The following is a 26,073-nucleotide window of genomic DNA, read 5'->3' on the forward strand; positions in this document are numbered from 1 at the left end:
TGCAATTAATACAATTTAATTCTGAAAATTTGTGGTGATTGGATGTGGTGACAATCTGCCCAAGGAGCTATTCTCCCCTGTTTAAAAGCATTTCTGCCATCTTTTCAAAAAAAGGCCAGGTAATTCATCCACTAGCAAAATTACAGATGAGAGATGAACAAATAACAGACTGAGCAATTTGATTTTTTTTTAATCATTTTTCATTTTTTTCTCTTCTTTCTGCCTTTTCTCAGGCAACAGCTTAAACCTCACAAACATACATCCTAACTCAACCCAAAAGACCTTGTTTGTGTCTTGCTGTTGTAATGGTAGACTTAACTATCGAATACAAACTTGAAAATTTTGCTTAAGGCTGTAAATTATTTAAGGCAGGGATCAGCTCCAGGAAAGGTGATTTTGCTATTAAAACTCTGGAGCGGGACCCAAAAGGCTGTGGCTATGCTAAAGCTTTCCGGAGTGATGCTACACCACTTGAATCCCAACTCAGCATCACAAAGAGATGAGCAGCCCAGCTGATGGCAAGAGCTTGTCCTTGATCCTGAAAGGCTGTGTTTGTTTAGTGTTTACATCACTCTTCTGAGTGCTTTTTAGCTTTAAAAATAATTACCGATGGATGACAGCAACACCCTATTTGAAACTTTGCATTAAAAAGGTGGAGTCACGCAGCAACTGGTCTGACCTGGTCCGTGTTATCTCAGATGAAGCACGCCTGACACAGGGACATTTCCTTTGGTGCCAGCCAACAAAATCACAGGTGCAGCTGGGAACCCAGGCACTGGGAAGCAGTGGTGGGGTGAGCGTCCCTCCACCACGTGCCCTCGGAGGGCAGGCACAGCACCGTCCTGCTTCGTGCCAGGCTCCTCAAAGACCTTGCTGCCATCGGCTGAGAGGTGGACCCAAAGAACTTGCTCTGAGCTTTGCCAAGGTAAAACGGGATACACTGGAGCCAAGAACATCTAAGGAGCCGAAATAAAGGGCACCGTGATAAGTTGTGGGGTATTTGGTGCGTGGCTGTAGGAGAGGGGGTGGAAGCAGGACATGCTTGAACCTGCAGTGGGTTTCACAGGGATGAACTCCTTGCCCCTACAGTATATTACGGACTGCAGGAGACTGGGGGTGGAGAGGTCAGCAAAGGGATGCAGGGCTGTGTCTGTGCAGGACTCATTGGGGGATCAGGGCCTGATATTAGAGTGTTCTAAGAATGACCGTTCCTTTGAAGTTAAGTTACTAGTAGTCGTAGTAGTGAGACTACAGCTAAAAGGCCTTCCCTACCTCACCTCGAAATAAATGGTTCAATTTACTCCAATGCTTACCTATCAGCTGGTGATTAAGTGATCAAGCAGATCAGGGCTGATAAGCACACATGGCTGATAGCAATGATCCAAATGGGTTTTCCAGGCTATCGATATCATTTAGAAACACAAATTAAGTTTGTTCCTGGGTTCTTTCAAATACAATCTCTGAATAGCAGCTCTATGAATAACTTTTATCTTAAACGCCAGAGGAAACTTCACTCAAAAATGTTGTTGAAAATCCTTTAAGAATTTAATTTTCTTGCCCATAAATTGCAGCTCTAGAGAAAAAAGAACCCAAAACTTCTGTTTGTCAAGTCAGGGAGACAGTCTTTGAGAGATTCTTATATGATATCCTGCATATGCAAATTCTTGGCAAACAGAAAGAATCTCAAAGCTATTTTCTTGAAACCTTGCTACCTCTAAGAAAATGCTGATATTTTGCATCCAACTCATTAAATGCCTGAAGCACTCCTATGGCCACTATGACTTTTTTAATCAGTCAAGAAAACTTTTAGGTGAATTCCAGATTATATTTTAATTATGTTTGAATTGCGTTCTTATTTGCTTTAGATGTTTGTGGTATGGATCACTACTCTTTTTCTTCTTGATGCAGCCAGAGGTAAGACACATAGCTGATAAAGTCTATAAACAGTAAAAATCATTGTGTGCATCTCACACCAGAGTACATCTATATTTTAGAATATATAGTTTATAGTGGTTTATAGTGGTTTAGAACTGATTTAAAATATTTCCTCATTAGGAACACTGAGTTATGTCATGTCTTTCCCACATTTAACCTATTACTTTTTAATTCTGTAAAGGTTTTTGCAGCTAGCAAACAGAATGGGAATTAGAAAGATATTTTTATATATTAATTGACACTAAAATTCTTCCAGAACAGTTTCGTCTACCTGCCCTTAATCCACACCAGCATTTATGGTAGCTCCAACACTTGTAATGCCAGCCTAGGCGCTTACTCTTCACAGTGTTATTCAGAGAACAAGAACATAGTCCTGGTCCAAAACACCTCTTTACCACTAGAAAAGAATAGCTCAACAGGGACTGGCACATAGAAAGAGCAGAGAGAAACAGAAAGACACAGTCCAAAAGTTTGCTGGCATCAGCGGAAAGACCCCTGTAAAAAATAAATGACTGGCTCATGTGTGGAGTTTCCAGCTGCAGCTCCATGATTAAATCTCTTTCTCTAGACGTATTTCCAGTATGTATCACCCTACCCCTGTGTTTCGTACAGAGTAACGAGTAAGTAAATCGCAGTCTAATGTAGTATGACCCTGTCACCTATCCGAGTAACAATAGCTTCTCATTGTTTTCACACCTTTTTAATAGCAATGAAAATTATTTGGGATTTCACAGCTGTTGTGCTATAATAGTGGGTAGCAATGACATTTAATGGCAACACCCGTATATCATATTTGCATCATTACTGTGTTAAAGCCATAATAGAAATTGGGAAACTGTAGTCCCTCAAGCACAGACCGCACTTCCTGAGGCTGTGCTTGGCTCTAGGCTTCCACTCAAACTCCACTTTATTGCTTCCTAAAATCTTACGGTGATAAAAAAACAAGGAAGATGTTTAAGGTACCTTGTGGAGCAATCAGAATTGCTTCATGAATTATTGCACAAGAAGTAACAATTTAGGTAATCCCTGGAGCATTAGGACTAATTTGAAGGACAGCTCTGCACCGGCAGCAAAAGCTGGTTTGTTCTCTGAATCCATAAAGGATCAAGATTTTATCATCTTTTTCCAATGGCTGTGTTAACAGTATTTTTGACCAAACAAACCCTGCATTCTCCTGAGTTCATCAAACTGAGGTCTACACTATGTCTGCAGCAATAATCAGTCTGGAAGTTCAAGGTCCTGCTACACGCACAAGAGTGCAACTGAGACACTTAACACAGAACGAACACAAGTGCCACCCTAACCTGAACCAGCCCTTTTCTGCTTTCCTGGTATAGGCACCCTCCTGCCAGCTTCTTGTAAGGTGGCGGCAGCCTGACCTGCTACATTCCCAGAACACTAACATTCTGCTTTGTGAAACCTAGGAAGGGAAGTTTGCTACAAAAGGCTTGGATGCTTTACAGACAGTCCCCCTTGGTCTGGGATCCCAGGGAGACAACTGGCAGGCTTGCCCAGCTCTCCAGAAAATGTGAACACAAAGTTCTTTCTTTACACTAGAGACAACATCCTGAAATATCAGGTAAGAAACTGCTTTGGGTTTATATACTGATAGCATACAACACATTCAACAAATTATACAGACAGTTTCTTTTCTGCTCATAAGTCCCCCAGGAGAATCCCAAATTCTATTTTACACACAAACAGCCCATCATTATTTTCTTCCTTTTTTCTTTTTCCTCATTTCAGCTCTCTGGTGAGCCAGGTATATACACAACATATTAATTGCAGCCTTCTAACACAAGTCATCTGAGACATTTTGGACATATTTTATGTACTTCTCTACAGTAAGCTAATGGCCCAAATCCAGTTCCAGGTCTAGCATTATAAAGCCAGAGGCAGAGAAGGCAGTATAAAAGGAAAGCTCATTTTGCCTCCTGTGTGTCCCCAGATTAAAAATGTGCTGCAGGCCCATACACACAATGCAACGCAGGGATGTGGTTCATACATGTGATTACTGGGTCCTATGAACTACGTACAGCTGGTCTCAGGGGCTCTGCTTACGTGGTAGCCAACACTGAGCCCTAAGAGTAGGTGGATAGTTAAGAGTGAAGATCACCAGAGAAGGTATTTCTGTTCACCAGAGAGAGGAAGGGAAATCAGATGAAAAATTAAAGGGAAGATTAGAAAGGAAAACAGAAGACTAAATAAAAAATGAAGGAGAGAAAGAAATCATATGTGGAAGAAGAGGGAAATAACCAAAAAGAGAATGAAATCAGGATGGATAAAGAAAATAAACAAACATTAAACATTTTTTGGAAGACTGGGACTGAGGGAAAATGGAAATTCAAAAGCATGGAGAGAGCTTGGAGGTTTCTCTTATGGAGAGCTGAACCAGGTCATCCCTCATGACGACACATCAGATAGAGAAGCACAGAGACAGCAGGCTCTGGAGCTAGATGGAAGAAAAAAAGTAAGAATGTGAAGTTATCTACAACATCTGCAGACTAATGGCAGTGAGAGAAATCTCCGGACTGTGACAGAGTGACAGATGAAAGTAGCTAAAATGAGCCTGCAAGACTGTTTAGGATGGATCAAATGGGGAATGTACTGAACGACACCAGCAGGATGCTCAAGGTGTTGGAGGTGTCTGAGCTGGGCTCATCCATAACATGAAGCAGTTTTCTGGGGCTATAGACTAGTCTGGTGAAAGAAGAGAAATGACCATCAGAGAGTGTGAATTTCATTTGGACAAAGAGCAAGAAAAATTAAGCAAATGAATATGAGGGGGGGGTGGGGAGGGGTGTTGTTGGCTTACATTACATGAAAAAGGCTTCATAGTTGTTGGGATTTTTTTTATAAACAGCAGTCACAAACAATAAAGGTGTTTAATGATTTCTCCTGTTTGAGTCACCTCAGAACAAGTCCAACATCTCTAGCTAAGAGGAGCTATGAGGTTTTAACTTTAATCAATCTTTCACTGAAGGTGAGCTATGTGCTAATTAGTGCATGACATCTCTATTTAAGCTTACAAAACCATAACAAAAAATAAGAGCGAAGTTTTGAAACAACCTAGTATTCAGAATTTCTTTAAAAAGAGAAAAATGCTTTTTTTTCTCAATAATCCCCCAAATACCTACAGCCTCTGACATTGTAAGCCTGGTGGGCTTTCTCATAAAATATAAATAAGCTTAGTGAGGAAGGTCTTGTCTTCAAAGAAAAAAGTAAGAAAAACAGGTATAGATTCAAAGTCAACCACATAATACCTTGCAGAAGATGCTATCTTTGTATTTCTGTGGCCAAGTTTGATAAAATCTTGTATTTACATGGTATGTTGTACCAGTATATCTCAAAGCATTGTGCAAAAGGCACCGGTATCATTAGTTCAATTAACTAGAGGAAGTGAATCATTTGTTGAAGCAATTAATTGATATCCCCCAGCAAGACAGTTTATAAGAGAGGAAAAAGACCCTTCTCGTCAGAGCCCAGAACTATGCCTTAACCGTTGGGCTACTTTGCCCTGTATCAAAACGTACACTGGGATGGAGCAGTCACATCCTCATTGTGTTGTTTGTTGGTTCTTGTTGTTGGTTTTTTTTTTTGACACAGAAAATATCTGCTACAAATCCTTCAACTATCAAAGCTTCAAATTTCCAAACACACAGGAAAACTCGCTTCATCATACATGGCCACCTCGCTGGAGCAGACCTCCCCTGGATAACCAACATGTGCAGGGTACAGTATGACTATTGTCTGACAAACATTTTACTTACATTTGAAAGTGCACATATCCACATCACCCCATTAACTGGCATAAAATCCCCATATAAATTTTACTCATTGGTTCTCTTGTTAATTCAGGATATATATGAGGGGGAAAAAAGAAAGAAGCTCAGTTCCACATGACCACCCTCTTGTTCCTCCCTTCAGCCTTCTTCTAAATGGCCTTTTCCTGCAATCACCTCCACAAAAAAAGCTATAATTAATTGATTTCTCAATTCCCTGCCAATAACAAAGGTGGAAAAAACTAATTTTTCTCTACCTCAGCAAAAGGTCAAAATAAACATTTCTGTTTGAGTGAGCCATTTGAGCTAATAAAAAGACAATATTTTGATCAACAGATTGGTTTCATTTTGTTTAGGCACATTTCAAAAATGAAATTGTTTCAGAGTGAAAAATCAGAATGTTCCATTGCCAGAAGTGCATAAATAGAATATTTTGGTTAAAATAGATGAATTCTGGGGCTAAACAATCCAAGCACATGAAAAAAAAAGTTTGTGAATCCTTTTAGATGATCCAAGCATATACATTTTGAAGAATAACACTTGGACAATAAAAAAGAAGTTATACCATCCTCTTTATCTAACTGGGGTACTGTCATTAAGGGAAGTTGATACCTTAAACCCAAGCAAATCATCTGGAATGGAAAACAGAACTGAAGCAAGTTTCTGCAAGTCTTTATAGTGTTCAAATCACTGCCTCCACTCTGCCTCCTTGTGTTGATTCTTCAGTATTAGTAGGAATTAATACTCTAAAGACATGTCTTTTTTACCAGTCACATAAACGAAGTGAGATGCCAGCCATAGCAAAACAAAATACTGTTTGCACATACCCTGCTACAGTAGTAATTCATGCCTGTTGGCGTCTGTTCCTCTGCTTCCGTGTTTTCCACCAGTTCATGTTTCACACTGAAGACGTGAACTGCATTTTGACTGACTGGAGAGGTGGCTCTAGCGGTTTGTACACCGATGCAGTTAACAACGTCCGCATTGTGGGGGCTGAGCTGGTCTACCTGGTGAACCTTCTGGAGGTAAATCCATCTGTGGAACGTGAAAGTTGGTAGATAGTTTGTATGGTAAAGGCTGTATTCGGGGTGGCACTTTGAGGTTTGAGGCAACAGTCAGGAAGTACCGAGGTAGTCAATAATGCAGCTGAAAACATCATTAGAAGTCCCTAATCCTGCATGAATGGAAATACCTACTTCAGTGTCAGCCCATGGATAAGCATGTCCCTAAAGGCTTACAGGCCATAGTTCCTGAAAGTTTTGCCCATGATGGGCTTTTTGCTGGATAACACATCAGACTGGAGACTATCTAACAGCATTGGCAGGGTGCAGAGTGGCAACAGAGGACCAGTGCAAGTAAACCACCAACGCAGGTAAAACACCAGTGCAGGTAAAACACCAGTGCAGGTAGAACACCCCTCTGTGAGCCACGCACACTGCCTCGCACTGGAGCTGAACGCCAACGCAAAGCAACTCCTGCAGCCACCACCACCACCAGGCTTCCCATGCAGAAGCTCAGCTGAGCCTGGCACACCAGCAGCATCCCTGGCACAATTCTCCCCATCCTGCAGGACACGTGTGGTGGAACATCTCCATAGCAGGACAGCAGCTTGGTTCACACAGAGGGTATGCCACAGGGAAAGGCACTGAAAACTCCTTCACCGCAGACCACTGTCCTGACCAGACAGACGGTTTCGGGGGTGAGGCAGTGGGGATAAGCCATCAGTGCAAATGTAGGGGAGCTACCTGCAGAAATTCCCTTTTCTTTCTTTTCTATCATAAGGGCCACTTCCTGACGGAGGTTATTCCCTTCCAGAGGTGTGATATAAGAGCAGTGGGATGAGTTGGGAATTGCTTCTCTTTAGGTACAGATCCCACCACCCACAACAGTAACTTCCCAGCCAAGACAGTCCGCTCCATCACCCCTGGTCTGGCCGTGTCCTGGCACAGCATGGGGCCATGATGCAGTACCACAGGCTTGTATCGCCTGCTTAACACGCTTGTTTTTTTCCTTTCCATACATCTTCACAGAAAGACTATGGCTACTCTCCTGCCAACATTCATTTCATCGGCCATAGTCTGGGAGCACATGCTGCAGGGGAGGCAGGGAGAAGGAAACCTGGCATTGGAAGAATAACAGGTACTGAAGCTATTTCACCTGATGACGTTTTATATTATCATGCAATTCAGGAGGGCTGAAGAATCACTTCTGCCTTATGAACACACCATACAGGCTGCAACATGCTGGTTTGTCATAATTAGGAGTATACATTTAGCATGGCAGCATACAAACAAAGCCACATCCTAGCACATACCATGCATGTCACAGGTCAGTGTTCACAGCTCTGAAAAGTCTCAACTGCAACAGATCAGAAAGCCTTAACTGTCCTGACTGTGGCTAAATAGTGGCCACCTTTCACAGGTCACAAGTCCCAGGGAGCACTCGGTTATGATTTTTTAATGCTATAAAAGAACAGGAACAAAATACTGTATTACATGTGGGATAACAGACCTGTAAAACACTAGCAACTCATTGGCATGTTAGGTTTTAAAAGCCCACTCTAACACGACTTTTCAGCAGTTCAAAAGATTGAAAATCTGAAATGAAAAATTTAAACCCCTCAATCTAGTGTGTCAGGATAAGACAGCAAATACTGTGTGGTGTCAGGACACCCTGAAAAGGACCATAGCTATTTGTCACAGAGCTACAGAGAGAGACACACTGTCATGGCATGCTCACACATCACTTTTTTTAAAGGCTCACTATTTTCTGTTTTTTCTTTCTCCTCTAGTCAGTTCTTTTCTCTGCAGAGACATTGCTTTGACTAAGCTGTGTGTGCTGTAAGCAGTCACATAAGCAATTCAGGGAAACTGGGATCAGAACTGCGTTGCTTTAAGCCCCAAGAATGCTCACGGACACTGAAGTGAAGGGGTAACATTTTCAATCAGGTTCTTTTGGAAATAAAAATAGATTTTTTTGACCAAATAAAAATTCTCAAACAAATCTACGTGCTTAGAGCAGCATATCAAGATTTCGTATTTTTCACTAACATGCAAAAACCACCTCCAAACCTCTTCTTATAACATTGTTCCGCAAAAGTAAGCAAAGTACCCACCAGCATTTTACTGTGCTGCAGTGTCTCCAGGAACCTTTCTATTAAAACCTTTCTTGTTTTGCTGGCTGTGGATCACAAAATGTATTTTTATACGTCAGGCAAAGACAGAAATCTAACAACATACATTGTACACACACTGTATGTTATGATATACATAATTACTTACTCAGTCAGATGTGTCTCCATTCATTTAGGTTTGGATCCAGCTGGGCCCCTTTTTCAGTACACTCCCACAATGGTTAGGCTGGATCCTTCAGACGCAGAATTTGTTGATATAATTCATACTCACGCTGGTCATCTTTTCTTTGATTTTGGTAAGTTTTTGCACAAAGGCTGACACCAACACAGAGGTTGGCCACAGCACACCTGATAGTGGTCAGCCTCCGTTCATTATGCATTTCAGCTCCAGGGATTCTCCAGACTTGTGGCCACCTGGATTTTTACCCGAACGGTGGCAAGAAGATGCCAGGATGCAAGCAGCTTCGTGTACCTCCTGCAAGTAGGAATATCAATGACCTTATGAAAGGTAAATATATCTTAAGGTAATACCTCATTATAAGCCATAGTTAGAAATAAAGGCTAGGTTAAGGTAAAGCCTTCTGAATGTATGCATTATTTATATAGCTCAGATTATGAGCAGGGAGAGAATCCTCAAAAATGGAAGACTTAAACCTGCCTGTGAAATACCCTTCAATTTTCTTTTGTACTAACCAAGGCAAATTCCAGATAGAAACTTTGGTTAAAGCATGCAGACTTGTTCATCACAACCATTATAAAAGCTGGCCACTGTGCTGGCAGACTGATCTCACTGGGAATTCCATACATGAAGGACCAGTAAAATTTCATTCAAGGGTAATCCAAAAATGAGTATTTTAAAATCTGAGCTTCTCTTCTCCCTAGAAAGACATCAGCCCCAGTATTACTGGGGTTAGACATACTCATCCACGCCATTAGCAGCTTTAGTGTCTTCAAAGGGAACAGCACAAGATTAAAAATATAGAAGATGATAAAATGACGGCTCCATTGATAGTTCACATTCTAAGAAAGCTGAGCAGTTAATCAGGATTACCTTGTCATCCAGTACAACAGAAGCCCCAAATCCTGTCTTCTGATCATAACCCACAGAAATGAGAATATCTGTTATTCACAGCCAATTTTTTTGAAATCTCTATCACTAGTTTAGTAATGTGATTTCAAAAACACTGTCTTAAAACTGTTTGGAGAACTTAGTAACAAAGAAGACTGAAAGCTGGCTGTGCACAGTCACTCAGAACCAAAACACTTTCCAATTGGACTGCATAAGGTTATCTGCACTTTCAAGCAAAAAAATTAAATACTTTCCAGAGACATTTCACAAGGCTGTTTGCAATGTTCTGTGGTGAAGGAGAAGCTCAGCTCTAATGAACACAAGCACTTTCTTCTTTCCTGTACTGACGGCTTATAAATTTCACTCTGATGGGAAAATGTACTTGTTTCAAATAATTCTGACAAAATCAAGGACGCACTGCCAAAACATCTTGCTTTTCAAAGTGTTTCACATAATCACTACTGTCAAATGACTGCAGATTTTCTAGAGCTTAAAAACATTAAAAGCCACTGAATTTAAAATAATTACTACAATTACCTTTAATTCTAGAAATGAGTGGAAACTGTGGTTTCACACAATACCATGTTGTGATAATGGTAAGCAAATGAAAACTACTTCATAGTAACTACTATATGCCTTACAAAAGCTGTACAAATTATTATGAATTATTCCAGACTTTGACATATCAAAGGGAAATTCTCCTAAATCATCCTTGGTTCTCATGCTAAATTAAAAGCAGTTAAGTACACATAGCAGGATAGGAGGCTGCACGAGGTCCACCTTGGTGCATCTCCACCTTTTTTAACTCAGTATGAGCACAAGAACATAGGGATTAGAACCTAGGCTCTTCCCCACTGAAAAAAATACATGTAGCCATAAGTTCACTTTATACTATAAATCCAAAAAATTCACACTTTAAACGTCTTTTAATTACTACTACTTTTAAACTCTGAGATGTCACTATATGTCCAAAGGCTTCTGAGGAAAAAAAAAAACCACAAGTGTTACTTTGGCATGGACTTTACATTAATGTATAGCTTTCCTCTTTTTTATTTGGGCTTTTTTCCAGAATATAGATCTATCGGATGTGGACATAAAAGAAGTCTACGGTATTATGCTGAGAGTATTATCATTCCAAATGGATTTGTTGGGTATCAGTGTGAAACATACCGAGCCTTTGTATTGGTAAGTATCAGGTACGTATTTATCTGAGATTATAGCCCTATCTTCTTCTCTTAATAATTTCTGGGACAACTTCTACATAAGATAAAGGGTGGGGGCTATGCAAACTCACTGACTACCTTCATCCAGACCATACCCCCCAAAAAAAGGTAAAATGTAAAAGCAGCGAACTTGGAAAAACTTAGAATAAATATTAGAAAAATCATAAATATGAACACCAAAAACAGTTAACAAAGGGAGAGATGAGTTGAGTAAGAGAGCAAAGAGAGGCAGTGGCTGGGCTCACCTTTTGTGCAGGTCAGCAGTAAAGGACACTGGTTGAAGGAAGTCCATCTAAATCTGGTGGAACCCATCATCAAGGAGACAGCCTCTAGGTTTTAGAAATGTTTGAACATTTCATAAGCAAAAAACGTTCCCATATAGAGCAGGGGAGATATTTATACAGCACAGCATTGCTCACACAACCCTCAGGTGGTACAAGAAAGAAGGCAGCCTAATGTCCTGGCTTGTCATGCCTTACATAACTGGTCTTTTAGTGGACCAGTTCTGGCAATGCAGCTGAGGACTGGTCAAAAAGGAAGAGAAGTCTGAATTTATTTCCATCTGCTCCCAAAAGGAATTATTATAATACTGCAGAAAAGTTGTTAGTGTTTGTAGCAATATTGCCACATAGATTTAAAGTTTGATGTCATTCAGTACTTGAAAACCTCAACCCTGTACGATGTAGTGATGCAAGGGAAATGTTTTTTTTCAGTCTCATAACAAACAAATGATGATGATAATTTAGCTTTTTGTTCCTCATTGTCCCTCTAATGCCCAAATAGCCAAGGGATCCACAAATACCAGTTCCTACAGAACTTCCAAAATGTCAAAATTGAACTATCTAAACATAACAATGCTATTTTTTCCAGCTGCAGTTGAATCACTTTTACTGAAAATTTACATGCTTTTCTGTTTGATTTTTTAAAGGATATCGAGGTCTTGGTCTGAATGTTTGATCTGTGTAGGTAGATTAATTTCATTAAGATTCTACAAGGATAATAAAGGCTGAAAAGCAGACAGTACACATGCCAAAACAAGACCCTGAGCTTAAACATCTTTACCATGCAAGTGAGATGTCCAGCCAGACCTCCTTGCAAACACAGTTACCCACCCTGTAATTAGCAGACAAACTTTCAAAGGACCCTACGAAAGGTGATTACCTATATTTTATAGATCAAGTAGTAATGCACAACATGTATTGAGGTATTTACTTACAGTCTTTGCAAGAGCATAAGGAATTAGACCAGATTTTCAACCTTTTTCTCTCTGATTTTCAACCAGATGAGATAAGCTGACTGATCATCTCAGCTCCTTTTTTCACCACACCAATAAAGACTGAAGATATAAGCTGAACTCAGAAGCAAGTACCCTTTCAAAAAAGCTGGGAAAAAGCTGAAATACCTTCATTTCTTAAACTTTAAGCAGTGGGCTTAAAACAGATAATGTCTTGTAACACACATTGTTATTTTTCCCCAGGGAGATTGCTTCCCATGTCCGAAGGAAGGATGCCCACTGATGGGTCATTATGCTGATAGGTTTTTACATAAAACTGAGAAAGAACAACAGAAGGTTTATTTAAACACAGGGCCCTCCCCTCCATATGCGCGTAAGTGCCTACTTTGGGTAGTGAATTCTAAAGTGGTAATGAATTTTGGGTGAACAAATACCTTACACTTCTACAGACTGCTGCTGGAGCTAATGAGTGGCACTCCGTACAAAATCTAGAGTTTCAAGTGTGTTAGAAACGTGCAGTACCAGCACTGTCTGGGGAAGGCTGTGGTAATTATATGAACAGATCAACTGATGCTGACCTCCGAGTCCGAGTTAGAAACCCTGCTAAAATTTTGTCAATGAGATGATGGCTTCAAAAAGTCTATAAAGCTGAAGGTGGGAGGAATGTTATTCTGTATAAAATTTCAAATAAAAAAAGTTCTGTTGTTTTTATTGACAAAAACTTATAAAACTGGATCATTTCAGGTTATTTTTGCAAAGCTCATCAAGCCAAAATATCAGGGACTAATAAGAAGTATAGTTTTAATTTTGATTAATGTAGAAGCAGCCACAAACCTGGGAAATAAGAAAATTCACAAATAAATTGTAATCCATCACAGGTGATGAACCGCAGAGACAATAAATAAGGGAGGGTCTTCGAGGTCCTTACTCACTAGACACTAAAATATGGAAGAAAAATTAAGGACAAAAGTAATTTTATATCATGTCTCCATAAAAGCAAAAAATAATAAAAAAATATTTGAGTTTAGAGAACCCAGCCAGTTCTCAAATCTGAATACATTAATTTCAACATTTGCAAACTTTTTATAGAAATTATAGCCTGAAACCAAATATAACCTTATGAAGTGGGTGAAGAGATTCTCCTTTTAATAGCCTGAATTAAAGCCAGTTCAAAAACTTCCCAAAGCTGGTTGCTTGAAATCAGTATGTGCTATTGCACCTGAGACCCTTCTTCTGCCTTAGAAAGACGTGTGGGATGACAGGATCTCCTGACAGCTGTCGGGCTGTGCACAGGTATAAGAAAAACCCTGAACACTCTGTACTGGGATCATCCTGGGAAAGCAGCCAGTTTTTTAATGTATCTTTAACACCACCACTGTCCAGTGGACCTCACTTGACAGTTGAAAGCTAATACGCTACCCATAAGATCCCCCAAATTGCTCATAAGTGTAACAAATTGAAAAAATAAAAGTGAGACCAAGTGGAAGAGCAAGATACAGTATTGGCCATGGCAGATTAAACGCTCATCATAGTCAGCAGGTCAGCAAAGATTGGATCTGTGATATAAACCACTGTCAAGGAAATCAGTACTGCCAGAATCACACAGAACTAACATTTGCCTTAATAAGGAGTAACATTTTGTTTCCTTACAAGCACACTTGTGCCATCCATTCCTCTCCCTGAAAGACACTGAATCATATAAGTTTTACCATTAGGGAAGAAATCTTACAACCATAATCTGTTTCATTTTGCTTTCAAAGGCTGGCGAAAAGAGATACATGTCAAAGTATCTGCAACAGAAACCATGAAAGGAAATATTGACGTAGCCTTGACTGGAACTGATGGGATCAGGAAAAAATATACAATTGACAAGTAAGTTTAACATGTCTGTCGAAAAATGTCTCTATCATTATCATATTGAATTTATGCACAGCTATTTTTACATGTCTCATCTTGTTCTATGTGATCTGTGATTTACACTGGTAATAATAGTAGCTGACAAATGGTTGAAGTCCCCGTGCTACAGACCATGGTCAAAATCTGCTTGCAGGTCATTCTTGCTCTGTGTTTTCTTTTCTGAGGATGGTGGTTACCATAGCAAAGTGGGCAAGAGCAAAGAGCTCTGTGGCTACTGCTGGACTCAAACATCCTTTGGTCATCTTCACTGAGAAGACAAAGAGCTGCACGATGTACAGGCTTTTAATCATTCCCTCTTCTAGTGAATATGAGTAAAAAGGTTGCAGCTTGCTTATGAACTGTGCTGAAGTCTAGGATTCCTGTCCACTCAGCCTGGCTTTTTCCAGTAAACATGAATTTAAATCTCATAAACTGATCCTTGTCAAGAGCACAGTTTAAGTATTGTAAAACCAGCCTCCTCTGTGTTTGAACATAGCCCTGATACTGGTCTGTACCAGGAGTACCTTTGGTTGCAAATACACTACTGCAGTGATACACCTACAGGTAATTAGTACGTTAATGTCATGCTGTAATGTGTATTCCGTTATAATGAACACTGATACCACAGAAGGCACGAAGGTAAACTATAATTTTCAATTTTCTTCATGGCTGAGAGCAGGCAGAAACACTGAGAGAACTTCTTGACTTGGACTAACTTGAAGATAAATCTCATTTTCCAAAACCAATGTCTAGAGTAAACCCCATGGCAAAACTGACAAAGGCTGGGCTAACTAATCTAGTGTTTTCATCCTGAAGGGAACAGGAATTTAAGCAGCTGAGTAATTTGCATACTTCTGTAGAGCCCTTTGAGTAGCTGTCTCTTCCTTAGGTACCAACAAACCAACAGATTGGGTTGATAGGCTGAAATCCTGTAGTGGGATCCACAATAACTTCCCTACATAAGTAGGAACGGTGTGGTGGTTTCCTCATCTTTCTCAAGTAAGGTTAGTACAGAGACTGCGTGGCCTTCACCAATTTGTCTAGCTGCTATCTGCACAACAAACTAATGCCAAAGAGGGAAAAAAGTGACATTTAGTCCTCAGAACTTCCTCCAGGCGTTCAGGACAAGTCATGCTGGGAGAAGTGGGGTAGCCTCAGCTTCACCACAATAGCTTCTGGGAAGGCAAAAAGCTGCAATACTGATTTGGAGGAAGACATGAACCAAAATGTCAATGAGACATTCCTTCCTAATTCTTACAAAAAAAGTTAAATGGAAAGTATATATATGTGTGTGTGTGTGTAAATAATGATTTCTTTAATCTTCTCATAACTTTAGCCTTGTTACAAACTTTGTCCAAAAAAATATTTGATATATTTTGTGTACAAGAAATCTAAGGTCCAAGGACTTTGTAAAAGACTCTGCTACATGGCTAGTCAGCAGAGAGGGCAGAACTTGGGGTTTCTGGACCTGAGACATGATCCCCTACTGCCTGAGCTGAGAGCCTCGGACCCGCATCAGGCTCTGCATCAAATGTCCCCAAGGAACACATTCTCCAAGAACATGTTCTAAGCTAAAATTTTGCCTAACATCTCAGCCTGATAATTCTTGGGGAAAAAAAAAATAATAAAATTATAACAATAGTATTCAAAGCTTCAACTCTTATAGCATCCATCCCATACTTGTCCCCCTTTCTAACTAAATGGCAGCATTTTTTTTCCCTCACTCGTAAAGACAAAGCATCATTTTTGTGCCTTTCTTTTGGCAGGGGAACTTTCCAACCAGGCAACACATATCTGAACTATATTGATACAGAAATCTCTGGAAACATTTCAAAAGTTGAGTTTCTCTGGAAAATGCATCTGAGTCATGTGCACGGAGGCTGCATGGGAGCTGAAGAAGTCACAATAATATCTGGGGAAAATGGAAATATGTAAGTACACATCTAATGATGCTCCATTCTGTGGGTTGAAGGGGGGGGGGACTACAAACAAACAAACAAACAAATAAAAAATAAATTTAAAAAAAAACACAGAAAAAGTGAAGAAATACCTTTGCATGGTATCACTCCCCTTAAAGCAAGTGGGTTTAAGTACTGAAAATAAGAGCCTAATCCACATCTCGTGGCAGTACTTGGGTGTTTGGCTGACTACAGTTACTCCTCCCAGCTCAGCACCACAGCCCCACTTCCCCAAAGAACAGACATATCCAATCTGAAATTCAGGGTGGGGGGTGTAACATTGCAGTTATAAGAAAGCATAGTTTTTTTCTCCTAAATTGCAGTGTCCTGTGCCTACATCTCCAGTAGCACATAGCACAGCACGCCAGAACAGCTCTGTGCAGTGCAACAGCACACCTGCCTTGGCTGGGTACTTTGTGCTGACTCCAGCCTGATCCCATGGACCGGGCACCCACTGGCATGTGCAGTACAGTAGGCGCTTCTGCAGCACACCTCTCGGTTTAGTTTGAATCAAATGAGTCCAGCTGGTATGTCCCAACACCACTCCGTCATGTAAACCGGTGTGGTAAGTGGGAAAAATGGAGCGAGAGCTTTCCTTCAAAAGCACACTTCTGGTCCAAATTAAAATGCTAATGGAGTCTGAGCATGAAGGCAAACACATCTTTAAACGTAATAATTAGTCACTACTAGTCATTCTTTAAAGAAATCATTTGACAACACACAGTTTATGTCCTCAGTCTACTAGAACTCATGCTTTGACCGATCGTGAAATAAAAACAGGATTTATATCTATTATCTTAGGCTGCTGCTAAAAAGATGTCCCACCGTGCTGAAAAATATTTCCTTACTCTCTTCCTCCCTCACCAGGTCTGTGTTCTGCGGCCATGGGACGGTGCGGCCAAGCACGTGGCAACCCCTGGTGCTCTGCTAGGAATGCCGTGGTTGTCCACCGTGGCAACCCTCACTGTCTGGAAGAGGACACTTCTTCAGTCAGTGGCAAACTATTAACAAGGCTCCCTCAACAGATTATGAACCATTTGCCCAGCCCACTACAAAAGGTCTATTTCCAAATTAACGTTGTCAGCTTTTATCCATCAGGGGAGTTAGGCTTCTATGAATTCCAGTTACAATGACAGCTAATGTGTTTTGCTAGTAACACACACATGGAAGTGTGATTATATTTAGAGTCAAGAGGGAAAATAATAAAATAGGAAAAACAATTCTAGCCAATTTCCCTTTGAAATGCAGTTAATTATCTTAGGAAGAGCATGCAAAAAAGAAGGGGGGGGAGAAGGAAAAAAAAAAGAAAACAGAAAGAAGACAAAAAAAAAAAAAAACAGAAAATGAAAAAAGCAGGGTAGGGGGCAGGGTGTGTAAAAAAAGAGGGAGCATAGACAGACAAATTCTTTAATAGTGCCTACTTGTTCAGGCAAAGGACACTCACATGCTTTCAGTAGCATCTGATTGCTTCTGTGCCAGGCATTGCCTGACATGTCCTTGCTTCCTGAAGAACACATTCAAACAACACTTTAGCAGCACATCCAAAAGACTGCTTAGGAGCTGGGACTGCGTACAGAGTTGTACAATAAACCTTGAGAAACTCTACCATCAAAGCTCACCATGTGTCAAGCAGGACAGCTTAATGTACAGCAAAATGTTTGATTGTTCCCTTTCTCCTGAGGGAGAACTCATTGACGTGCTCTATTCAGCTCCGCTGAATACGGGGCGAGTGAGGACTTTTTCTCTATATGTGAAACAGCCACGTTCTTTATCAAAACTATGTTGCACTATTGAGGATCTTCAATTTTCTGACAGCCTTCAGACTATTTTCTCTTTACTGGTGAAGTTGAATTTTCCACGTCTACCTTGCCTTTCTCAAGCTGCTGAAGTTAGGCTGAGCTGCATTACTTGCATCACTGTATAGCATTGCACCCCCAAATTTGCCAGCATTTTGATTATGCTGATTAACAAAAGCAGATTACCAAGAGTTATAAGCAGCAGCCAAAATAAGCTAAGATTGTTTGTTTAATACAAGCTACCCACAAAAATCATTTTGGTTTTTAATTGCTTGCTGTGGTCTAAGACTTACAGCTAATTTTTAAACTTACTATGAGGTTTATCATTGGGGTGCAGAAGTCCTGTGTGTGAATCAAGTTTGGCAACCCTGTTCTGTCCCATCCTAATAACTAGCTATTCCAGAATACGTCCAGTGAGGTTTACCAGAAGGTGTTAATGAGATGCATTACACAAGGCTGAACGTGAGTGATGAACAGGTGTGTTTCAAGTTATGCAGCAATAATTTTGAAATGTCAGAATCCAGTCACCTCCTATGAAGTTTGCCAGAGGAGCTTCCTTAGGACGTTTGCAGCAAAGTTGACAACCTTCTCAGACTCACTCGTTCGGTACCCTTACCATCTCCACCATGCAGATCAGGATCCAGAAACCATCCTGAGCAGGGAACTCATCCTCCTCTGCCCCTTATCGAAACTCCTTAGCCAAGACCCCCTTCTTGCATAAGAAGGAACTCCCCCCTTATGTGTCCCACTGAAGAAGTAGAAAACAACCCCCCAGGTATTTCTATACAGTTGGGAAATACCTGCAGTTAGTAATTACACCATCTTTAACATCCTTTATAAATCAGGCATGGCTGGCTGCCCCAGATTTGCACAAATAAAAAAGACTCAGGGAGAGAAAAAGAGAGACTTATTTTCTCTCTCTTACAGTCAATAAGTGAAGCAAAAGGAATGTAAATATTTTCCTTGGGGTCACAAAAAAACATGCAGCAAGGTCAGGCACTGGATCGGGTCACCAGATCTACCAACAGAAGACAGCACAGTGCGCAGTGCAATGCAAGCCATCGCTTCTCGCCAGAGGAGAGCAATGTCCTGCTGAACCCATGACTTCTATAAAACCCAGCCCCTCCTGCCTCCACACTTGGCCGTGACACCTTTGCAATTCTAAAAAGTAATTTGATAATTTTATGAATAATAAATCATATTCTTGCTTTCAAAAATATAAGCTTTCATTTTGTTTCATTTTAAGCTATTGATTTCAACAGTGTTCTGACAAAACATGACAGCTCATATGGGCTGATGACTTCTGCTACAAAAGCGGTCCATCTGATTAGAGCACTTAAAAATACATATTTTCTCATCCAATCAGTTCATCTAAAAATGAAAAAAAATATTGCATCAATCTCTTCCCCTTGTGTTCTCCTGTTTTGCATTTTTCTCATACACTGTTTCTGGAGTTAATTTTCATTCTTTGGTATACTAAACATCAACTGGACTTCTTTGCTAACATATCTACAGACAGAGGAAGAGATTTATTTTTCTGAGCTAAAGGAGAAAAAAACCCCAACCATTGACAGCAGCTGTGTGTTCCTGGTAGCAAATAGTCTTCCTCTTGTTTCTGTATTTAAAAATTATACGTTTTTCTTGTATGAAACTTTTGGATACTATCACTTTGTATTAATGGTGCCAGCCCCAAAAATGCAAAGGTTTGATAGTTCACAACACAATCTGCCTTTGACAAAGACTGGAACAGGTAATTCTTTTGTATCTTCACAACAAGGTAAGGCAGCTTTTTAGAACAATTTAAATGCATCTTTAAAATGTCAAGCGAGATGACCACGGATATGTTTGGCTGTCATGTTGAAAGGTAGCTTTCTTTTAATCAAATGTGCTTCATTTGTCTAGGTTTTTAAGGACATATTATGATTTCCATTCAGTCTTTTACATTATTTAAATATTCTGCAGCACACTGAATGCTTCAGAATTACAATACAAATTTCTTCTAATACTCCTTAAGCACTTGTTCACTACAAAATTATGCCAAAGGTAAATTACTAACAAAGCCATTATGAAGCATTCAGCCTCAGCGTCTTTTCTCTCTCATGACACACTTCTGGCAATGGGCTAAGGTAAAACAAACACACACACAAACAAACCTCTTAAATCTTTTATAGACGGGAACAGCAACAATAAGTAATCCAAAATATTAACTCTCTGCTCCAGTTACATCATCTGTATTTACTTTATATGTAACATCAGAAAAATAATTTTAGGAGAAAACATACGCTTGGCACAAAGTGATATATGTAGGTATGCTGATGAGAAAACAAGGACCATCTTTGTCAGAGATCTCCATTAAAGGAATAAAATACTCTATTGCACAGCACAGCAGACACTTTTCTTTCCAAAAAAGCAGAGCCTATCAAAGTGTCCCTCATAAATATTTGTGAGCCCAGAACAAAAAGCATAACAATAATTAAAACCAATTAAACAGACCTAATAGGTGGAGATCTCAACATTCACTTTATGCAGTCACCTCTCTTCCTGCTTTTGATCTTCTATTTTATTTCTGTGACTTTTCAGATTTTTACATACCACTCTAATATCCTAGAATATATTGATAAAATCCTTGTAAATGAATGAATGAAATTTGCAGGAATAAGCCTTACCAAGCCCTTCTAGTCTTTCATCTTTGTTAGAGACAATGCTTGACAACACTCTTGCACAGAAAGCCTCCTCAGTGCCTTCATTCTACCTTTAGGACTATCTCCTTTCTGATAATATCATTTTATAGCTCAGTCACTTGCCAGCATCTTTCCTTGTAGAAAACCCATGAGAAAGTCTGTAATTTTCTCCAGGTAAAAATACATCAGGCTTTTTTTTTTTTTTTTTTTTCTTTCTATTCCTGATAATCTGTACTTCACATGCTCCTACACGATTTTTCATCAGTTTTTATTTCTCTCTTTAGGCTTCTGTTTCCCCAAGAAAAGCTAATTCATTTCTACATATTTGCATTTTGATAAGTTTTTATGACTTCTCCCTTTACATTTAATTTAGGTTGGAGTTTTTATCTTTGGATACCAAAAGCGAGTGAAAGATTACAGTGGATCAATTCCTGAGAACACACATCCTGAGGGTACTTTTGATAGATCTGAGATCTAGTTTGAATTTTTTTTCAGCCCACAGTTGTGTCATACCTATTACTCACCCACCTGTAAGATCACATTGCCTAAGAGACAGTCTGTTTTCCCAGTTAGCATTCTTGCAGGGGCATCACCTCACTGTCTTCTCTTGCATTTCCTCCTGGATATTTTTATAGTGAAATTATTTACCTACAGTTCCGCCACTGTCTTCCTTCAGTGCAAATTACTGATTTTTTCCTACAGGAGGCTCCAATTCTCCACTTTGTGTCTGTAACATAGACGGTAAAATAAAATCTTTGGGAAGTGATTTTGCTGAGAGTTTAATGCAGTCGTCAGGGTATCCTGTGCAACCCCTGACTGTAACAGTTGCCTTTGGCTGGCTCCTGGGACACAAGCTAAAACGAAAATCTTTGTGCATTCCCAACATTTGAGTTATTCTTCCAAAACCAAAGCTGACTGGGGTTGGAGTCACCCATGGGAGGGTGAACAGTCGCTCACTGACCTGTCTATCTAAGTCTAAGTCTATCTAAGTGGGCTGTCTACAAAACTTGTGGTGCCCATTCTTCTTTTGCAACAACATAGTATCAGGGACGTTGTAATTTCAAATAGTCGCCAAGCTGCTCTAAATCATTCTGTTTCAAATAATTCAGAAGAAGAAGTTGATAGCATGCCCAAATATATTTTTATGGCGTATTTCCAAGACAAAACAGAGCCAAGAATCTGTTCTTTATCTTTAAACTATCAAAGATCTAAAAACTTCCGGCAAGAACATGCATCATCACCAGTGCTTGCACAAGCAGAGCACGCCTACATTGCTGTGCTGCAGAAAAACACCCCTCTCCTCCCAGCAGCCACAGGGCTGGATGGGGCAAGTGTCTTGCAACATCAGAAAGCATAAGCAGTATGTGAAAATACAGGCTGGCATCGGTGTCAATCCCCTTTTCATCCTGTAATTTTCTGCTTCTTTGACAGTAGGAAAGCATGGGACCAAATGCAGGAGATGTCCAGAGTCCTAGAAGCTCACTTTGTTCTGGGTCTGTATCCAAGCTGCTCAGAGCCATTCTTGCACCAGTCAAAACATGCTAGGACATTTGCCTTTCAATCTCCTAGGCAAATCTACAGTTATTCGCTTGTATTTCACCTGCTTCTTTCAAATAAGTTTAATATTGAGTCATTAACAGGAACTTAGAGCATTCAGAATAATGAACTTCACCCTCTTCACTAATTCTGCCCGTTACTTGCAGAGAGAGCCTGGCTGTCCCTACTGACTCCTCTCTGTCTTTTTCATGCCTGGTCACTTTCATCATCTGCTCCAAAATTCTCTCCTAGTGTTACTTCCTTTAAATACAAAGCTCCATGAGTCTCCAGCTCACAAAACCAGAAGTTAACATTATCTTTGTGTGCTTTGACTGAACTAATTAGCAGGCAGCACATATTATGGAAGCTCATTAATATTTATAATTTCCAAAATATGTCTTTTATTGCTGTTGTGCAACACTGGAAAGGCAAATTGGTTTTTCCTCTATTCAGTATAAGATTTTCTCATTTGGCCGAAATAAACACATTGGAGTTAGACAATAGAAACATCAAGAAACTTTAATTCATGGTGCTGCCATTGTAAGATTCTCCAGGAAGGTGAGTGGTCTTTGTCAATACCTATTAGCAATTGTCTAAAGGATGAAATACACAAAGCTACTTCCAGATGACCTCCATCCAAGCTAAGAAGTTTATTAACCATCTTCAATCTAAAATTGAAATGAGAGAGGAAGATGTTGCTTTTACAATTTCGTTCACTTATCTTTCTATGAAAGCCTTGGTAATTTATGTATCGCTGCACTTGAAACACAGTTCCTGAGATTCCTTTGGAGAACACAATTCTCAGTGAGTGTTTTGATCCTCTTTTTCCTACCTATGTGAAGGCCACTAGTATCAGAATGCATTTCTGTCCTTCATAATTCTCAAGCCTTTTCTTTCTGTCCATAAAAACCTACTGCTCCTTTCAAGACATAAAACCAGGCCCAGAAAAATTGACCATTCCCAAAAGCAGCTAGACCTCAAAGCCCTACAACATGGAGTAGAAAGTCTTCTTATTATGAATTCCGACTTGTGATACTGGCCTAGATTAATTTAATCCACACCACCGTGTAGCAGTTCCCTCTGAAACACACTGACAGTGAAACTCTGTTGAAAACATATATGGTGCTCCTGTATCGACAGTTGCCACCTACCAGCATACAGAGCAGATTAAAAAAAATGAACTAACGAAGTTAGTAAACTCATATTCTTGCCAAATGCAGTTTACAGCTATTTGTGCACATTTGTCCCCAGAGGTATTCTTGCAAGCGTGTATTTCTGTTTCGATTTGTAACTGTACCGCTGGGGGGGCTCGGTGGCACTGCTTCAACACACACTGATTCTGTTAGTGGCACTGCTTCAACACAAGGACTCACTCTGTGGAAAGTACAGCAAAATATATGAGCATATCCAGCAATCCTGGTCCCCTAAACAAAAACGTTTCAAAGGGGTCTGACTTTCATACAAAGGTGTTCAGCAATTTCAGAAGACATTTTTATCATTAATAGTCACCAGTTTCACTGGGTGCTTTGCATTTAACTTGCCAGTATTTTGACAAATGGGACACATGACATTCCTTACCTCTTTTCAGTGGCTCCCCAACCTCACTCCTGCCCATACCTACCCAATGAGCTACATCATTCTGAGGAGATAGAGGTCCCATAACTGCTGCCAAATTTCTATCTTCCAGTCAATGAATATAAACCAGACCGTAGATAATTTCTTATTAGCTAGATCTGTTCTGTCTTATCTGAAATTACATAAGTGTTGTCAGTGTAAGCTGTAATTAAATATGAGATCCAGTCACTGACTAGCCACTGCTTCCTCCAGATTCCTCTGAGACGTCTTTCTAATGATTATTTTCCTATAAGGCACTGGCTTGCACCGCTTTACCAACAAGAACCAGACCCAGATCCAAACATTCATGCAGGTGACATGCTGCAAGGAGTGACAGACACTCTTGACCTGGTTTTGACAACGGTTAGCAGGCTGAGTGCATTATGTACCGCTCAGCATAAGGAAAAACGTATTTTTGGTGTTATTTCTGGAATTATATCTGCTCTCAGGCCATGCACATATCTCAAGACCACAAATTGGCTTCTTGTATGAACTGTAGATTAAACCCAAGTTACTTCCTGCCCTTAGGCACTTGAATCCCTCCTTGTGCAAGGCTGACAGTTGCTCTTATACAGTTGCCTGAGCAGGTGATTATAGCAGCAGTCACCCTGTAGATAGCAGTGTCGTGACTTGAAGTCTTGCCTAGGAGCTGAAAGACCTGGGTTATGACACAGTGGTGACCCACAACCTCCAAAGCACAGAAGAGAACCTGGGACTTACGTGACAGACGAGTCACAAAGCCATTACAGAGAAAAAGATGAACGACATGATTATCATCCTATCCTTCTACCCCTGAAACAATTTCATATTAATGTGGCTGTGGTTTCTCTGCTCGTAAGCAGATCATGGTATTGTCAGTAGATGCAGGTTATACTCAGAGCCAACAGATAAGGATTTGGTACAGAGACACCTAAGCTGTGAATCCTGTGTGGCCTAAGAGGATCAGTCAAAAAGGTAGTGGGTAGACAGAGCTTGAGTAACTTAATTAGAAAAAGCTAATAAATGCTTAGGCACCTATATTCTCCCTAACTTCTAATGCAGTTTTTTCTTACTTCTCTCTTTTTAAAAGAGGCTAGCCTGCTCTCTGTAAAAAAACATGAACAGGCTTGATCATATGAAAATGCACAAGGGTTTGCCTTGCAGGGCTTGTACGTCAGACAGATTACAACAGGCAGAAAGCTGGTGACTTGTAGCAGGTGGCAGACAACAGTAAAATTAAAATTAGGCTTATGTTCTGAACTTCCCCGCAGAGGAGGCTCAGCACATTGCCCATAACGGGAGCTTATGATGACCAGGCAACTCAGGGAAGCATTTCATGTTGGCTGTTACGCATGATACGTACAATAACCACTCCAAGGACTAAAATGGCCTTGTCTTCCCTTTCTTCAAACCCACAACAAAACTTTAAGAGGTGACAATTTTGATGAACTAGAGATGGTGAGAGACAAGAAAAGGCAACATCTGTTATATGCAGCAATAAGGGTATCATTCTTACAAAGGTTCTCACTCACCCACACAAAACCTATAATTAGACGCCACGTGGGCAGGTCCGCACCCACTGTCGTGGGATAGATTCCAAATGAAAAGAGCCAGTAGCAACTGGGATTTGACAGGGAGCTGGCTGAACGGAGCTTGCAAAGCAGCAACCCTTTCTGCATTCAGAGTGGTAAGTGGCTGAAAACTTGGTAGGGTTTTGGGGCAAGTGTTCTTGCTAACTGCTGGCTGGGGTTGTAGGACTGTAAGGACTCCTGCTTAAAAAAAAAAAGAAAATACAGCCTGAATGGTGCGGTCTGAGTCAACAAGCAAAAAGCAAACAGCAGTACTCAGAGTAATCCTGAGGAGACCTTGGCAGGAGGTACAAGGCTTAGAACTTTTCAATTCCAGGAAATCCCAGTAGGAGATGAGAATTTCTGGACTGTGATAATGTGATGCAGCTAGGAAAACAGGGTGGATTCAGTGGGAGTAAGGTAGTTTAAGACTGACTACATCCCTATGTTTTTAAAGGAAGAACAAAGTGACGGTATTTGCACAATGGAATCTGGACTTTTTTTTTTTTTTTTCCCAAAAAAAAAAAGGAAGGAAAATGCATGAGAACGCATACCAGCTGAAATGAAAAAGGAGGATAAATTAGGCTACATAATTAAGCATTGTTAAGAGCACAGCAAATTTAAAGGGAGAATGGAAGTGGGAACAAATTACAGAGCTGTTATGTGGAA

At 40.2% G+C, this 26,073-nt stretch overlaps 2 protein-coding genes across 3 annotated transcripts in view; both read left to right on the forward strand.

Moving 5' to 3' along the window:
• LOC308070027 (pancreatic lipase-related protein 2-like) overlaps positions 1-26,073 on the forward strand; it is a 182,092-nt gene that overhangs the window by 134,228 nt on the left and 21,791 nt on the right. The window contains exon 1 of one of the 2 annotated variants that reach the window (XM_080403273.1): positions 25,485-25,523. The exons of the other annotated variant lie outside the window; for it this stretch is intronic. The gene's annotated coding sequence lies outside the window, so the exon portion shown is untranslated. Of the gene's footprint in view, positions 1-25,484; positions 25,524-26,073 lie in introns of those variants that run through there. 2 annotated transcript variants of the gene reach the window in all.
• LOC308069930 (pancreatic lipase-related protein 2-like) lies at positions 614-16,214 on the forward strand (the record flags this gene model as incomplete). The annotated part of the gene is made up of 12 exons (XM_080403083.1): positions 614-925; positions 1,866-1,914; positions 3,351-3,514; positions 5,542-5,667; positions 6,608-6,742; positions 7,748-7,856; positions 9,027-9,146; positions 9,236-9,358; positions 10,989-11,104; positions 12,620-12,749; positions 14,137-14,248; positions 16,039-16,214. 12 exons carry the CDS (start codon positions 614-616, stop codon positions 16,205-16,207), a joined length of 1,665 nt encoding a protein of 554 aa, XP_080259209.1. The 3' UTR covers positions 16,208-16,214.

The sequence above is a fragment of the Falco punctatus genome, assembly GCF_963210335.1.
Source record: "Falco punctatus genome assembly, chromosome: 9".
In the NCBI taxonomy this organism is placed as follows: Eukaryota; Metazoa; Chordata; class Aves; order Falconiformes; family Falconidae; genus Falco; species Falco punctatus.